Source organism: Rhinolophus sinicus, linkage group LG05, assembly GCF_036562045.2.
Source record: "Rhinolophus sinicus isolate RSC01 linkage group LG05, ASM3656204v1, whole genome shotgun sequence".
NCBI lineage: Eukaryota > Metazoa > Chordata > Mammalia > Chiroptera > Rhinolophidae > Rhinolophus > Rhinolophus sinicus.
The window spans coordinates 110,596,398-110,615,559 of record NC_133755.1 but is presented as its reverse complement, the minus strand read 5'-3'; the positions used below and the strand labels follow the sequence as shown (position 1 = coordinate 110,615,559).

The 19,162-nt window shown below is 32.2% G+C and overlaps 1 protein-coding gene across 50 annotated transcripts in view; it reads right to left on the bottom strand.

Moving 5' to 3' along the window:
• RIMS1 (regulating synaptic membrane exocytosis 1) overlaps positions 1-19,162 on the bottom strand; it is a 446,831-nt gene that overhangs the window by 124,420 nt on the left and 303,249 nt on the right. For 22 of the 50 annotated variants that reach the window (XM_019749294.2, XM_019749278.2, XM_019749295.2 and 19 more), the window contains 9 exons: positions 17,973-18,019; positions 15,854-15,966; positions 13,817-13,947; positions 13,079-13,250; positions 12,798-12,951; positions 11,360-11,431; positions 6,746-6,902; positions 5,881-6,006; positions 4,247-4,309 (listed from right to left, as the gene is read on the bottom strand). In XM_019749294.2, coding sequence (XP_019604853.2) covers positions 4,247-4,309; positions 5,881-6,006; positions 6,746-6,902; positions 11,360-11,431; positions 12,798-12,951; positions 13,079-13,250; positions 13,817-13,947; positions 15,854-15,966; positions 17,973-18,019 — 1,035 coding nt within the window. The remainder of the gene's footprint in view (positions 1-4,246; positions 4,310-5,880; positions 6,007-6,745; positions 6,903-11,359; positions 11,432-12,797; positions 12,952-13,078; positions 13,251-13,816; positions 13,948-15,853; positions 15,967-17,972; positions 18,020-19,162) is intronic. The other 28 variants (XM_019749282.2, XM_074333173.1, XM_019749286.2 and 25 more) reach the window with 3 other exon arrangements.

The following is a 19,162-nucleotide window of genomic DNA, read 5'->3' as shown; positions in this document are numbered from 1 at the left end:
GATTCAGTTCGTAAGAGTGTGAGAGAGCTGACAGGATGACAGTGTAACAATTTGTTTAGAAAATGAAACTAAACAAAGATTATGCTTGAATTGCTTGGCATAATTGTTTTTCAAAAAGGGTCTCAGACTGAAAAATGACACTAAATCACACCTACTTATGAAAAAACCGGATACAGAAAGCACTTAAACGAAACGCCTAAAAGTTCATCACCAAGGACAGATGCCACACCAAAACAAAATGAAGGACATCAGAGGAGAAAAATTTTACAACTCAGCTATTTTGGTTCACAACACTAGACAAGGGAAGTGGAAGGTATGACTTCCACATGTTCTTACCTAATCATTATTTCATCAGTAAATCTCAATACTCTTGAGTTAAAGCAGTCATGATGAAGGGGAAAGTCCTGTCTAGTCACTGATTTGGTTTTAGTATGTGCAGGCAGAATTGAGCTTCGCAAATTAAAATTATCCAAAAATAAAATAATATGAAATTAATTATCACAATTAAAATCAACAAGTAAAACAAACAAGATAAATGACAAAGACAACTAGAATTCTGATATTTGAATAAGTAGATTTCATTTAGAGAAATCTTTTAGGATTCCTATATTTTATAATTAAAACTATTTTTAGATACCATTAATTTAATGCTTCTCTATGTATAATTAATTTCAAGGGAAATGTTAATGCTTCATTAGAATGTAAATATGCTATTTTTAATAGGCAAAGGATTAGGGATTCGTTTATAACTGGGACCGACTGTCATGACTCTTACCTGTAAATATTCCAGTGAGTACTGTTCTCTAACAAAGGCATCTTGGGCGGTAATGTTTTATAATGCCTTACAAGATGTCTGGAACGTGGCCAAACAAACACGCAGGAGACAGAAAAATATATATGAAGCAAATTTTACTAGGATATGAAAAAGTAGAAGGCCTACAAAACTACAAACACAGATGGAGCTTTTGTTTTTTGTTTTTGTTTTTCTGAGAAGAACCACGATAATTATTTGAAGGTAGGATTAAAGTTATTAAAATATGAAATCACAGACATCTATCTTCATAATTAAGATAATGACTCAATTATAATTCAATTGCCTTAATTTGAAAAATATCTGCTAACTAAACTATTGAATCACCAATGTTTAAATTTACTATTTAATTTCTGATCTAATAGGATACCTGCTTCTACGGAAGTTAACAACTCATAGCTGAAAGTACTAGCCACATAATTTGTGAGATTTGTTAATTAAAATATGGTTAAGAGTTACTATTTGAAGAACAAGCAAAGAGTTGACTACCATTCCAGGAATGAGGTTGGTTATGGTACTCAACTACAGTAAAGAAAAGAAAAAGGGAAAAGATTAAGAAGGGACTCAAATGAAGCAAGTTCTTCCATTTACAAGCTTCTGGATTGAAATCCAACCATAGGTATAATTTATCATTGGAAAGTGGGTGAGATGGGCATTAGATGCCAACCAGGATATGAATTCGGATGTGGCAGAAAATGGCAGAAACAAGGCCCAACTTCATCTGAATTCCTTTAAAATCAATGAGGGCTTCTGGATTGTCTATACCACCAAGGTCAAATTAGGTCCAGTTAATTAATTTTAAAAAATATTAATGTTTGTATAAATTGTTCATTATAAAAGTCCCTTGTCCATTTTGACTTACATTATAGTATGATAAAAAGAGAAGGGAATACACATTTGCTGAGGACATACTAAACATTAAACATCCCACTGGTTCACTCATGTTTATCCTATGGTAGAATCCATGGAAATATCTTAAAGCTTTAGTTTGAAAGTCTAATAGAGTCCCATATTTGAACGCAAATTGATGGCAGATTTTACTAAAACTAAGGATTCTGCCTGCTTTACAGACAATAGTCTTCAACTCCTAACCTTAGGCAAATACCATTAGTAACAGGTTGTTATATAAGTTTTCTAAGCAACTGGTTCAAAAGTGATTTTTTTTTTTAGGAAGTCTAACAGGGGTCAGCTGAGAATGGGAAAATGAATGGGAAATAGCATATAATTCGTAATATGAAGGTCTAAGTTCCCACCATGGCTTTCCCACTCATTGGCTGCTAACCTAGGTAATTCAAGTCAAGTGACTAAGCCTTTTGCTACATCTATAGAATGGGGGAAACAATACTTAACAGAAATGCTGTGAGACTCACATGAGGTAACAGGTATAAAGTATCTAGGGCATAGTCAGGCAGCCACAATATTTTCTGTACAACACTACTTTCTCAGGACATATTTTATGTAAAAGGAGTTTGAAGGTTAAATAATGTGAGGGAAAATGGATTAAATAATATGAGACAGATTTCTTGAGTATATGACCTTAATGTGCTGCGCATATTAAATCTCCAGGGAGGGGCTTTAATTCGCAAAGTTTCCAAAATCGGTTTGACTCACAAACTCTTATTGGTGGAATGCTGCACAGGAGTAACTAACTATTCAGAACATATTTTTGGAAAAACTAGTTCAGTGGAAAATGTCAAATAGACCTGATTTTGAATCCTTGCTCTGTTACTTATCAAATTAAACTGTATCATCTTTCCTTATCTGTGAAATGAGGATAATATTTACCTCATATATTTACTGTCAGGAAATTGAGCTAAAGTACACTAAATACTTAACACTATGCTTGGTAATCAATGAAAATTATTTTCCTTATTTACTGGAAAATAGTATATCCTCAAATTTTATTCTGAAAATTCCTAAATGAATATACGATGTATTTTGAAGATAAGATTGTACAAAATGATTAAACTAATAGTATATCATGTTGTTTAAATCTTGATATTTCACCTGTAGAAGTAGATGATAAGGAAAAGAAAAATACATATTTAGCTATTCTATTTAGACTATTGGTGTATGTTAGAAATACCCGCACAATTGTACCAGGTCACACCAGGTACCTAATAAAAATAAAGTTCTTTTTTTTTTTCTTTTTTTTTTTTTACAGTTATACTCAGATCAACAGGACTATGACAAAACGTTCTGAACTTCTAAACAAATCATTCCTATTAACAAACTGCTTGTCAAGAACAACAACTAACAGTAAGCCTGGACAGCTGAGCATTATAAAGAATTTGAGTTAATTTTTACAATATTTATGATTTTATATTTTTTTCCCAATTCACAGACACAACTAACATTTCCTTATTCTTTCCTGTGGCACAAGCAAACATGGCAGTAGTTATCAGTAGGATAATTTTATACCTATGAAAGTGAAAACAATTCTTAGTAGCATGACCATGTTTGCGTTATTGAGCAGAACTACTTGGGCCACATAGACACAATAATTCTGCCTTTGTTGGTTCTTGTACTGCAGGTACTCCAGTTACAGCTCTTTCCTTCTCTTCCTCACTTTAGGCCAAAATATTTGACAAAGTTTGTGTCTGTGTTGGTTTGTTTCACTGACTTACTACTTCCTTACCTTCTATTAACTCCAAACTGACAAGAAATATTTAGAGTCTACGGTATGAGTCATCTGCAAGGAGATTTATTTTGGATATGAAATCCAAGATGGAATGAGAAGAAAATAAAGTATTAGGTTCTAAGCTCCAATTTAGAGACTATTACATCCCCTTTTCTTTCATCTTTAAAGAAGCATCATATCATTACACGTCTTTATGAGAAAGTTTGTACTGCAGCACTTCTGAACTGGAGAGGGGATGAAGGCAGGGAAGGTTTAAAAGATAGCAGGTCAGATATCCTCATTCTTTAACTGAAAGGAAGTTGAAGATCAATCATTAAAAAGGAACTGGCAAAAATGTTATTAAAAACAAACAAGATAAACGACAGTAGAATCCAAAAGGAAATATAAAAAGGCTAAAACAAAACAAACTCATAATCATGAAAACAGTAACACTGCCATGCACAGAAGGCGAGACCTGTTGTGACTAGACAGGCATATGCATTGGGAGTGGGGCCGCTCACAGGCAGTACTTAGAATTTTAATTGCAGAAATTGGTTCCTCAGTTTTAGGAATGTGTCAACAGTTCCACAGAGGCTTATCAGTCTCTGGATTTTGAATCTACAAATAATCTGCCTGGATCAGAATTAAAGTATATTTGGAAACTTTCCCACAACCTCCACATAAAACAAATTTTGACTACTTGGGAAAATAATTTTATGTATCTGTAATTATACCACGGAGGGAGAGATGGAAGAATAGGAGAATGGAAAGAGAGTCATCACACACAGTTACCATTACCAAATCCCTGTATTTACCTGGTGGTATGTAGGCATTCTGCACTTCGTCCTCGTTTTGCTCTGGGCAGCATAAGAAGCTCACTGCACAGACAGGATGGGTGGTGAGTGAAACAGATAAATTATGAGGCATTAAATGACATGGGATAGGCCAATGGTATGCCGATGAAAACATGAAGAGGGAAGAAACCAGATTGTCTGCACTAGCATATTTGCTTGAGAGGTTAAACAAAAATAAACATGACAGTATTTTAAAAAATTTAAACAATAAAGTACAAACATTATGGTCAAAGTCCTAGCAGTTGTTGATTTGCTATCGTACTTCAAAGTGATTTTACAGAATAGTAAAACAAAATAAAACTAAACCAAACCTTCCCCCGATAAGACAGAAATCTATTTCCAATTCTAGACACTTGGGTATTTTAACAACTTTTAAAAGGCCTAAAATCCTGGCTTTTCTTATACTAATGGGAACCCTCAAATTTTTTATTTCTTTTAAGCAACTTAAAGCATAATAGTTTTCTTGGCTTTTATAGCCACTGAAAATGCAGTATCACATGTTATGTTTCTCCTTAACCAACCAAGAATATACTTGATTAGGACTGCTTTATTTAAAAATTTGGTAAAATTTTAAAATAAAGCTTTAATTCCACTCTATTGAATGCCCTGGTCTCCTTCCTGTCCCTCCTCTCCTAAATTCATGGTGGCCCCAATGAATGTTGACAAAGTACCCCTCATTCAACTCGACTCAAACAGTTGTGTGGGATCCGATTCCTCAGAGAAGCTCCTGACCCTGTACCCAATATAAACTCCACTCTCTGAAGGTCATGGCACCACTTTTCACAGTAGGATGACAATTAGGGAGGTAAGAAGCTCTGCTTGAGTTCTGTATCCCTGACTACACGGCAAAAATCAATCATTTAGCACCACTATCATTTCCCGACTCCTCCCTGAAAATTTCTCCACTTCAAAAAGCCGGAAGAGAATATTCAACAAGGTGGGTACTATAACACCTTAACGCAGACCCTGAGCTTGTAGTGAGGCACATCCTACAGATGTAGTTTGAGAAGAAAGTCTGTGGGCATGCAAAACAACAGTTATAATGTAGATTTTTCAGTAATTGTGTCCAGGAAGTAGTTGTTCATAAGAAATACTCCATCTCAATATTTTCTATTTTATGGAAATATATTTCATAAAAAGTAGGGATACAACAATATTATTGAAGTTCTCACAGAACCTCTGCAACACTGTCTTTCAGATGACCTGTGTCCAAAATTTTTAATAACATAAAATACACAATTTTATAATTACATAAATAACATCCCAAAGACTACAACCCAAAAAATATAAAATATTTGAAAATCACATATGTAGGCTCACTTCTATAATTTAGGATAGTATCTAAGTCGACAAAATGCTGTTCATTTGAACATGGCTAAATAGAAATTTTGATTTAAAAAAAAATGCATATATTATGACAGTATAATATTAACCAAGTATTTTCTAGAATTGCATTTCTGTTAGCATATCTTACCAGTTGTTCTTGTTCAGTTTTGAGTGATGAAATACTTTTACTCTCTACTTTCCTATATTATCTATCATATATTAAAACAAAGAAAAATTGATAATGTTTAGATCATAATTTGAACAAATACCTGTCTTGTTCAGATAAATACTGACTATCCACATCTCTGGATCTGTGATCAACTGGAATTCGGGAGGCATCATGGTGTCTGGTTGGAGAACGTGACCTTCTTGTTGGATGAATTTCATCTAAACTCCTAAAATGATTACAAAAATTCATCTGCATCAAATGGTGTTATTTTAAATCAGGAATGCAGACTAACGGGAAAGAATTGACAATAACTGGCAAGCAAATGAATAGCTTGAACAGTGTTGGCATCTTAACCAAACACCTATTTTATTAATGACTTATAGGTATTTATTCTCTATGAGTACTCTGCCTCTGCTGCATTTTTCCAACTTTCTTTTGCATCTCTATCAAAACAGGACTACATTTTTTATCTGCATACTTAATTAAAATTTCAGAAGTACACTTCATGACATAGAGTGCTGTATTATTTATGTAGTATATACTTTTCCAAGCATTTAAAGTGCTTCAAAGACACAATCCTAAATTTCCTGAAAATACATTCTGCTGTTTAATCTCATCCTCTTTGTCACTTCTCTCCACAGGTCTGACTCATACCATACGATTTCCCCTAACAGGAGAGAAAACTGGCAAATGGAATATAAGACAGTTATTCAGAAACTGTGCTTAGGACATAAAATTCTTCCATTCCCTAGGAAATTTCTTGAGATTAATGAAGAGAATGTTGAAATTAAAGAACAAAATGCTGCGTAGCGAATAAACAGGCATTTTTGCCTACAAATGATTCTGAAAAAAATAACATGATTGACCAAACCACCATTTCATTTCAGTGAGAAGCCGGTGGCAGTTTACATGGTATTGTAATAACAAAGTCCTGTCAGGAACACAAAGCCCATTGCAAAGCCTACCTCTGTAATGGCACATTTGGTAAACGTGAACGCGGCCTTCCCTGATCATCGCCGCGATGAGGAGATACTGAACGGGAGCGGTGATGAGTTGCTCTTTGCTGTTCTGGCACAGTTAATGTTGTAGATTTACTTTCTCTAGCACTAGATCTATAACCTACTGGCAAGAGTACACACAAAAAGCAATCAGTATTCTTCTATAATGTAAACATTAAAGTGGAGATAGCAAATTTAGGTATCTACAGCAGGCACTGACCTATTAAGATAAATGCCATGCAATCAGTATCATTAGCTTTACTTTCAAAACTATTAAGTGTGTATGTACACAGTGTGACAACATATACATGCATAAGAACAGATTCAAAGGTACCATGAAGATTCTGAATATAAATATGACAATTGATGCCTCAAGCATTATGATGAGTTGGGATACTATTTTAATTGAAAGAATGAATGAGTCAGTGATTTTTAGGAATGAAAATCAAGCATCTGACAGGGAACTATAGTTAATATACAAGTCAATGCTTAGAAATTTGGTGTCTCTTTAATTGTAACTTACTTTTTCTTCCGAAGGCTAAATTATTTTAGTTGAATTTCTGATCGCTTCACTAATAAGAAAATGAAAATGATATCCTACTAATTTTAATTAACAAAGAAGAGTAGTAGACCTTCACTATTACAAATATTGATCATGAATTTTGCAAACCTCAGGTAATACTGCAAATTTCAAATGAAAACAATGAATGGGGTCGAGATAACTATGGCAATAATGGAGAGAAAATTAACCCTCCGAAAGATACAATCGTCAAATCTACCCCAGACGTCTGAAACTATTCCATAAAGATGTCAGCAGTAACATAATTAATACAGTTAACATAATTGCAATTAAAAATCTAAGTCAATCTCCTCTGAGGCAAAAAGTTTTACATCATCTCTGCTTTTAAGATAAAATAGTAATCTCAAATCCATGGTAACAGTTTAATTAAACTTTTTTCACAGGGTCATTGTTTGTATTATTGAAAGGAAAATAAAAAATTCTGTGGCCAAAAGAATAATAATTATTTATACAACTACATAAAATGTCCGTGAACCAGGAAAACATTAAATTTAACGGGGCAGCTTGAGCTCTTGTTCATTTATTTACTTAATAACTCCCACATTATTTTAAAAATATGCCATGAAACATTATTAAAGGCAAACTAAATAAATCATTATTAAAAGCAGACTAAAATTCTCCAACAATTTTTTTTTGGTGATTGTATGATCTTTTGACTAAGTTTAATGTAGAAGTTCTTGAAATATTTCACAAATTGCAATTTGACAACATTGAGACCAACGAAACTCAACTATTTTTGTCACTCTAAAATCATCGGTATGACCAAATAATATAACCATAAATGTTATAATTTCATAAACTTTCATTATGTAACAAAAATAATAGCAATTAAGCTATTATTTTTAGTTTAATGCAGAAGGTTTCTTTGTTGTTGTTCAGATGTATAAATTGTAATGTTAAGTCTAGAAAGAGCCCAATTACATTTAAAAGTAGGGGCTTATTTCATAGGTCATTATAAAAACTGGCTGCTTTCAAAGATATTTAAATCCAGATCTGAATTACTTAGACATTTTAAATTAATCTTTGGTATCATCTGATAACATTTGGTATCAATTATATAACAATTATGGAATGTCAATATTGAATTGGGAGCACATTTTCAATATTTCAATGAATATTCAAGACATATAAAGAGAATTTTCAGATTTGGTGTAATTATTATGAAACACATTTTAGAAAATTTAGGTATCTTATGGTTAAAAAGGTGTAATTCAGGTTTTTCTTGGGTTCTTTGTAGTTACATATAAATTAGTGTCTTTTTTAATCCTATCCTAATACACATTTATAGTTCTTTGCTTTTAACAAAATAATTTGGTTTTCTTCATATTATGTTTAACTTAATGTTTATATGTATGCTACCTTCAGAAAAAGGTGGGAGGGAACTATTATTTTATGCTTATTTCAATGCTTCTGTTGGCTCAAAGTTAGAAGTTAGAGGGTTCTCTTCCATTTTCTGAGTTTGTAGTAATGCTCTGAAAAGCTGAGGTTGCCATATGCCTTGCCTCAGATGAGGGCAATCTATATAGGGTTATTTTTATTCTTCTTAAGTAGAAATAAAAATAATTTATTTTAAATAACAATAAGGCTATGATAACTATAAAGGTAATAAAATGTTGTCCCGGAGGTCTCAACTGCTTTCAGAACCTTAAATTCCCTAAGTGGAGAAACAGTAAATATAGCAAACAAGAGCATGGAACTCTGTGATTCTGAGAAAAGTCAAGGTATTAGAAAGTTTAAGGTATGCCTATGGTAGGAAATTTAAATCAAGCTTTTGAACTTCTTTAGGTACAACCAGAAACTTCACTGAGTGCATTAAAACATATGTAGAACTGGCATCTACATCTCTTCATATTGGATGCTAGGAAATGTAGAAGCAGATCTGTAATCAGCCTCTAAAAGTATACGGGAATGTATCAACACATTTGTTTGTTAACTTATCCCCTCACTTTTGTTTTTTTTTAAGCTGGTTGCCTTTATTTCACCCATGCTCATCTTTCCTCTTTATTTAAAATGTATTATATAATACTGAGTGATTTTATATATATATATTTGCCACACATATGTATATTCTGAAGCTACCATATACCCGTTTTGAGCCAATAAAGGCACACTTGAAAATACGAATATATTACATTATCTCCTTTATTAATTTATGAATATAAAATATAAAATATTAAGTATTGGTTATGTAATTTATTCATTATATTTTAAATGCTAAATGAAAAATGAACATTTGAAATGATAATTTAGGTACTATTTCTATATGATAAAAGAGCTTACATATGTTTGCAAACTCCATGATACGGTATATTTCAGTATGGAATATAAATATATTTATAATTCAGTGTTCTTTGGTGATGTCCATCTGTAGTGGGTCCCATAACTCCCATTTTGGCTGTTGTCCTTGTGATCTTGTGGGGAAGAGAAGAAACTCACCATTTTATAATACTATTTATTGAACTGGCCATTTATTAATTAATTCATTCACTATGTTGCCTCATCCTAAAATATGAAATTTTAGGTGAAAAAAAATTATGAGCACCACTCACAGAAGTTAATTCTATTTAGATGAGTTGATAACAACAGCATTAAGGTTGATTACCAGCCAACATTCTTGTTAGGAAGGTTTGATGACTTTCCTTCTGGGAATCATTTGATTGCTATTTAAATATGCCAATGGATTTAATACACAAGCACTTTGCTGCTTTCAATTTCATTAAAAAAAATAATATTATATTAAATTTTCTGTTAAAGTTTCTGTGGAGAATGTATGCAATTATTATGATCCTTTTAGCAATAAAAAACAAAGAAAAAAGAAAACAAGGTATGAAATGTTATCCACTATTACCCACGATGATCTAAACTCTCCTGAAGATCTGATATCCAAGAGTAATATCTAAGTATTAATATGTAGATGTGCACACCACCAGTTTTATTGTTTTTAGGACTATTTTCAACTTTAATACAGCAATTCAATACTATGTTTTTTCTAAATTATGGAAGCAAATGAAACCTAATTTTAGAGAACTCTATAATTTTCTCCAAGTTTTAATGAAGTTTTATGTACCTCTCCAAATTGTGAATTTAGTCACTAGTGTGGAATCTGTCTATTGACTTTGCCAAAATCACTGCCCTCAAATTAAGTGTATCCTCATCTGAGAAATTATATAAATTAAGGGGACATATATCAACACCATCCTAAAGAAAAGCCTTTAATAACTCATATTTGTATGTCCCAACATTTTTTCTTTAATCACTTCTTATTTTATATTTCCTTAGTTTTTATTAGTAAGTCAAGGAAATAGTACAGGATCAGTGCCAAGAAAATAAGCCTTCACTACTTGGTTTTACTCATTTTTCTGACAAAAGAGTCAGATGAGAAACAGATTTGAACTCCATAATGTCAAAAATGTTTACTAACTTATAGAGTGACAAAAATGTTGACTTGGAATGAATAGGGAATCTTTCTAAAGCATTTCCTTATTTGAAAACATACATACACATCCTATTATAATCTGTGGTAAACACATCACAAAAGCATTAAAAGTGAAGACATGCGACATGCAATTTGAAACCCTGCCATGCACCTTTCTCAGTATATTCCATGGAAGGCCACATTATTTTCAGAAACAGAGGAAGGAAAATCATAGATATACAATATAAAACACAGGATAATTTTTATTTAAGGAAATTAAACATATCCTTTCAACATGAAATTCATATTTTCACTTATGCTCACAGCATTGCCAAATAATGACTTTAACCTAACCAGCCATGCTTCTAAGAAAGAATCAGACTCAAATAAGTGGGGATGTTCATGAATAGTTGTGAGTCAATTTTAAATGTTCTTAATAATTTGGAACACAAGTCACCACGGAATAATAAAATACTGATTTCCCTGTGCCATAGCTCCAGATCAGTATCCCAAAGAAGCCTGGAAATGGACGGTGACAACAAGCAGAGAAACACATGAAGCAGGGCCATGCTCTTCACCCACACACCTGGAGGAACTACTCCAATACCATCATCAACCTCAAAATCTGAGATGTCACTGTCACTGATACGCTGAGATCCTGCACAGCAATAAGGCAAAACAGATACCTCGGTGTTTCATTGTTTTATGAAATGTAAAGGACATGGTCACAATTTTTTTTTTTTTAATATCAAGCTAATTATATTACTACCACATATTTTTGTACAAGAATCATACAAACTAAATAATGAGCTGATTTGTTAAAGTAATGTTTGTTCTCCAAGGATAACATTTTCTCAGTATTTCTTCCTTAAACTCACTGAAGACAAACAGAAGGAAGGGGACTTCATTGACTAAGATTTTGACTTTTCAAAGTATTTTTCAATTCAAGCATTATACTAAAAGCCTATAGCAAAGTTTTTCACCTTTTTTTCTACCCAGTTAAGTGCCCACCTTTGTAGTTCAGGAAAGATGGGGCTGAGTACAAAGGTTCAAAGAAATCTCTCTTCGCTGGAGCTCTACTGAGCTCATCTTCTTGAAAGGACATCGAGGCCCTTTATAAAATATTTATGTTTACCTTCAAAATTAGCCATTATACTGCATTAAACATTAATTTTGAGGAAATGCTTGATCGGAGAAGCACTAACATGAAATATTTAATTATATGAGGATACAATTTGGTTCTAGATTACCAAAATGAAGCTTCTAAGTTTCACTAACTCAATTAAAGATTTAGTCACAACTCCAAAATTTAATGGATATATGTACAGAAAAATACTGTTTTTCTCAATCACCAAAAGAATACACATATTACAATGTTTTTCTATTTTTTTTATGAATAAAAATACTAAAAATATCCAGGAACTATAAAGTTATATGTTGTTGTTACATATAAACAGTAACCCATCAATAATGACAGAAATTACTCTATCAATTCCCCCATTAACAACTGAATCAGTAATGGGCAAAGAATTATAAATCAAAGTTTCTGAACTTTCAGCTCTGGAATTACGTTAATATACAGAGGGTGCCAAAAAAATGTATATACATTTTAAGAAAGGAAAACTGTATTAAATTGTAATACTCAACATATGCCAATAACAAAAGATAAATATAAGTCACGTTTGACTTCTGCAATTACCAGAGGTGCATCAGCGTCCAGAAAATTCTGATTACGGCGAACTACTGCTTGAGCAACGTTGGCCCAAGTGTCCACTTGTATACTTTTTTTTTTTAATTAAAGTTTACTGAGGTGACAATTGTTAGTAAAGTTACATAGGGTTTTTTTTGGCACCCTCGGTATATACTCGTATATAAAACTTTCATTAGGAAAATGGAGAAAATAGTTTTGCCAGGTGTCTTTACATAGGTGAATAATTTTCCAATATTTTGATCTCTAAAAAACATTAAAAAATTATCTAGAATGGTAATCTCCAACTAGATCATTACAACATAATTTAACCTACTTTGTAGTTTTTTGCTGGAGCTTTCTCCGTGAATGTGTCGCCTTGACATGAAAGGTGATGGCTGAGGCAGAGGTAGTGAAGATTCATCATGTGTCTGAAGTTTATACCAATGTGGTTCATCATCTAAAAGCGCTGTCTCCAATTCTATGAGGATCTGAAAGGGCAGTTCTCAAATTAAATCAAACACATTTACCAAAACATAATAAAAAAGTAACCCTAATTAATACATATTGCAAAACTTGCAAAGAGCATTTGACTTGAATCTTTACAATATACATCACCTCTCCAAGAAATTCACTTTCTTCTTCTTGCACTCTTGGTTGATCCCACACAGTTATTTCTAACATTCGTTCTCTAAAATCTCTACGATGTACATGCGAATAGACAAAAGTTTGATTCCATTTTGGTTCTAGTACTTTCTTTACTGTTTTGGTCCTCCTTTTACTTTTATCACTGAAAAATAAGTATATTTTGTAAATGAAAAAGCAAAAACAAGTATATGCTGCCATCTACTGTAGCTACATGTAATATTGCTATTGGGATTTTTACTACTTTTAATTCATACCATTTAATATGTCTAAAAACACTTTAGAGGTTAATACTATTCTAATTTTAACTACAGTATAAGCAGTGATTATAATTATGGGTGGACACATACGTAGGTACATTCTAAATGATGTACAGCTATCAAAGACTAATAGGCATATGACTAAGGTAATGAAACATTTAAAACTTGGCAGATTATTTTTTAAAAAATAACAAGGTTTGAAGGATTATTTTCCTCAGGGATAATGCAGTTTATTCCTTCAGAGAATTAACTATTATATTTTAAAACTATCAAAGGTCTATGTATATGTCCACACTCTCAAAATGTATACATAAATATGCGCAATTTTTGGTATATCAATTTTACCTCAATAAAGCTTACAAAATAAGTAAAATTATATCCCAGGAGGGGAAATTCCACCATTTCTATTAGTAAAGATTGTTGCAAATTTTTTTCTAAAATTATTCACTACCTTCTATCTGGAAGAAAATACATTTTTACATAGGGATTCCTGGGACGCCCATCTACTCTAGAAGGTAGGTCTGTTGCTTGCAGAACATTTACAATCAGCTGGTGTCCCACTTTATCATACCACAGTTTCACCTAAGAGCAATGAAGAAAGGAATTATTTGTAAATATTATGAGCTATAATTTTATCAAAAAATACTCAAATTATTTTCAAAGAAAGAAATTTTAAATTTCAAAATAGTTGAATTATAGGTATTATTTCTGAAAAGAATACCAATTTGAAAGCATTGACACCTAGAACTTGACTTTTCACGCATTTTAAACAGGACTTATAACTGAGCGTTATTAAGTCCAGTGTTATACTCTCTTATGTTATGAAAACAAAACTAAAGATAAAAATTTTATACAAAACTAAGGGAAGTGGGAGATATTGAAAACACTTTCCTTGTTTTTTTGTTTGTTTGTTAGTTTTAAATGCTAACCCCAGTGCTTGGTGATTATAAGTGCTTAATGATTACAGTTGACCAAATACATTTTGTAGTACCATATATAGTTGAAATAGAATGAGACTTGATGTTAGGAACAATATATACAAGTGATTTGGAAAACATCAGGAAACATGTTTACTGTGGGCCTATTTTACACCAGGTACTGTTGTTTTCTGTTTTTTTTCTCGTTTAATTTTTATAATTAACCTATCATAGGTGAATTTCATGAGAGAAGGGGAAAAAGAACAAAGGAAGGTGCAGTACATAACTGATGCATTCAAACTAATGAAGGCCAAATAATAATATTTCATGATAGTTTGTATAAAGAAAATTGGGAAATGACACACTGAAAAAGTATTGTTAGACTCCCAAGAACCAGAATTTCAGCAGTCAATACAGTTGCGTTGATAGGGGACAATTTTTATTATTATTTTTTAAATTTAGAAGCCAGTTTTGGTTTCATGGCTAAATAAGAACTATGCACATAGCTGTTTAATGGGTATATACTGGAACATATTTAAGAGTCATTATTGCATATAAAATAATTTACCATGGGATTGGTCTTTCACAGTAAGGGGCAGATTAAGGATTCAAGCCTGGATCTGTATGAATTATTATCTCTGTTCTCAGTTAATTTCAGAGATGTATTTTTCGTAAAACCCAAATGGATTTTTATCCCTCTTAAAATAGAGGTGGAGTGTATGAGAGATTCACACACACACACACACACACACACACACACACACACACTGAGAAAAAAGATGCAGGGCAGATAAATACAAAAGACTCTACAAAGATATTCAATTTACTAAAAACAGAAGTTAAAATTAAAAAAGGTTTTAAAAGTAACATCAAGCTTACAGTTATCTTCTTCAAGTAAAACCAACAGCAGCAAAAACAGACTTATAGAAATTCACTCTTTATTAATGAAGCGAAAGATCAACTAGCATGTATAGAATAATTTGAAGCAAGATATTATTTTAGCTATTCATACAAATGTCCAGTATTTTACCATAAACTATATAGATGTGGCTTTTCCTAATAGCCATAGTTTCTTTACTCCAGCTTTTTCCAGATCATAAATAAGGCATCAGTGAGGAAAACTAGCTTTTTCAGACTGATATCTGCATAAAGAGTTTTATCAAATGTCTAAAAATGTTAAAAAGAATATTTTAAATTTAAATATTTCAGGCTCCTGGCTCACAAGTTTGTTAAGTAAACGGAACATGACTTTCTAAGTCTATTATGTCTAACCAACTACTTACCTCAGAAACTTATATAACACACAAAATATAATGGCTATTTTATTTATGTTATCATTTAATGTTCAGAACATCTGGCATATTGTAGGCACTCAACAAATACTTCCAAAAAAATATGTGAACAAATGAATAATCTAATAAATGCATGAAAAATTGATGAAGTAGATTATTGTGTTAAATTACTATGGAAATATCACAGGCTTCAAAGAAAGCCACACATTTCTTTTAAGATACACTCAGAACAGTATGAGTAAATACTAATAGTCTTCAACATGTACAAAAAATACATACAGAAAGCTGTCCTGGTAAGACTTGTGGGGCATCTTTTAGAGCTCCAGGACTTGTTGGAGAAATAACAGAAATGGAAGGCCTTTCCATCTTCTGAGATTCAAAGGAACTTGAACCTAAAATAAAAAATAAATAAAAATAAGAAAATAAAAAAAATAACTAATCTTCAGTAACATATTTATAACATTTGTGAGGGGAAAAATATTTTTTATAAAATGTTAAATGCATCTGCTATTTGTCTAAAACCATAATTAAATACCATTAATACCAGCAGAACCTATTTTCAATTGGATAGTAGCAGAAATTATCACGTTGTCTTCTTTGATTAATTGCCTATTTGAAAGGTATTTAAAATGATATAATCAGATGTGTTTATTCGCTTCAATTTGTAAGTATTGATTTTCTACATTTCTAGAGGGTATTGTACAGTTTAGGCCCTTGTGGGTGGGCCCCACACTTTTAATGATAAGAAAGACGGTACACATTACATTAATTATATATATTGTACACAATATAGTAATTATATTGGCTAAAGAATCATACAATTTGAACTATCCTTACTGAAATTAGAATGCATGCATATGTAACATAATTTATGAGTATATCTAAGCCTGCAATTCAACCCTGTTTTAATGTAAGATTTACCATCTATCTCAGTTTAGCTCTTCCAATCGAAACACTGAATGTTGTCAGAGAATCCTGTCTCTAGAGATTCATCACAAGTGATTTGCTTCACGTTCTTGTGGAGGAGGCTGGCTCCCCACTCAGCCAATCAGTGAGGCTCCTCTCTCTCCTTTTTCAAATGAAAACTCTTTCTTCCCAGATCACTGTTAAAGTATACCCCGACACCATCAGCAGTATAAAATTGCTGCATAATGCTATAATCCCAGCAAGTATAACCTTGAACCCACAGCCATTCAAAACTTAGCTTTACTGATAAAACACTATTTATGGAGCATTGCTTGAGGATATGTCATCCACACATTTTTTTTCTATGCATGTAAATTAAGCTTAAATAAAGCCATATAGCATCATTCTGTGGCCTCCAAAGACTTTTAACTATAAGAAAAAGTGCTACAAAATTATTTGTTAGGATATCTTCTTTATCAAGTATCCTTAGGATAACTGTTTCCTTGGGTCTCAGTACAAGAATGATGTTGCTTCTAACAATCAGTTTGTTTTTAATATTAGAGCGGCATACCCTTAAATAGTATCAACACTTTAAATTATGCATTTGGTTCCATTTCCCTTTGTGTACTGGTTATGAGAAAGCTCAAAACCAAACATGAGCTCTTCTCTAGCCGGTATGCACAACATGATGGTATGCATTTGATATACTAACCTAACCTCTGGTTCCTCGTTTATCTCACTCATATATTTCATACCTCTTTATGACCACTGTCACTTGTTTTCCCCTTAAGTCACCATGTATTTATGTTTTTATTAGCTGGGGTACATAACAGTTGGTGAACAAAGTCAAATATTATTAATTCAATGCTGATCCACGGCAAAGTAAATATTTGGGTCACTTCCACATTCTCATTGAAAACTTCATTACTTGTTTATACTTTATTGTACACATTGTCATCTTCTCTTATCTGAAGTGTCTTTAATGCTCATTAGATAATTCAACACTCTAGTCTCATTGCCCCTTGACCCACTTATATCCATTGTACTTCACCGCTATTCCACGCACTCACTTCCATGATCATACAGGACGCTGATGTGCTGCTTTCAGCCCATCTGTTAATGTGCCTGTTTCCTTCACTAAACTGCTCATGAGACTGACCTAATTACCAATCAAACTGAATAATCACTGAATAATAAATTTTTATGTACAGCAACTAGAACTATTACCGATATAACAACTGATGCAGAAAGGTATTATCGCCAGTAAAGATTTTCGTAGATCAAAAAAAAAAAAAAAGTAGAAAAAAAAAATCTTAAAGTGGAATTTTGAGTTTTCAATGTTTGTCATGGTTGACAACTTCTGATATCTTTGGATATAACCTTAGTATAGTTACATCAATTCATTTATATCAAATAGCTACAGAAAATGGAAAATCTTTATTCTTCAATATTTATTCAATTTCATTCACTAACAAGGAAATCTTATACTCACTGGACTCCAGTGGAGGATGGGAGCTCTCAGGAATCCGTGGAATGTCACTAAAAGAAACAGGGTATGGTGAAAATCCCATTAGCTGAAATACTCTGCCTGAGGCAATCACAGCCACATTTTACTTCAGTCTTGTGAAAAGTCCTTTTGGGTTTTTACAGGTGTGGAAATGGACAGGAGTTACTATTAAGGCAATTACTAATGTGCATGAATGTCAAACACCACACAAAAATAAAAACTGCAGTAAAAATAAGTTTTTACATATTTAATAGCAAAACACTTTAACATGACAACAATCAGACTAATATTGTGGCTAAAATTACCACAATATTTTTACTACCAAAACAGCAGGTTTTGGAAATAAAATAAATGTTAAAGGTAATATTTTACTTCAATTCTAGAAAATCAAAATGACACATATTTTACAAATCAGTAATATGCTTTACAAACACATCTGAAAGAGTTTACTGAATGAAAGGGATGGAAACATCTCTTGATAATAAAATAATGTGGTGAATATCATGGGCAAAGTTAATAAAATGAAAAGGATGAATTGCTTTGAAAATTAAAAATGGTACAAGCTTGCAACAAAAAAGCCAAAATACTTTATATATGTGAATATATAATTCATATGCACATATATAACCCTATATAGAGATTCATATCTCTATACTGAAGTTAGCTAAATATATGGTCATTTACTATATGATTAGAAAGTGACTTGTGAGAACACCCATTGCTGTCACACTCACAAATTACTCTGAATAAATATTTAATGTAACCTCAGCTTAATCCATTTATTCACTGTGACCTTAGCAACCCTGGACCAGCTTGGTTTAGGAATTGTTCTGCACAGAACTAACTACCTCTGATTTTCCACAGATATTTTAGTATAAATTTAAGGAGATCAACAATATGCAAGTATTAACCTAACATATTAAAGCAGACTGGAGTAACCTCGTACCAATAGAATTATTAGATAATATTGTTTAAGAATTTCTAACTACTTACCTTGTTATCTAACTTCAATGTGATTTTCTTTGCACTTTTGGGGGAGTAAAAAAAACAGTTTTCTTTGTTTGATTATTTTCCTGCCTCTCATTTCCCATTACAATTTATACCTCTTACAAATGACACTACGTCCTGTATTGTATATTTTATAAATACATGCTATTATATATTTTTGCATACTA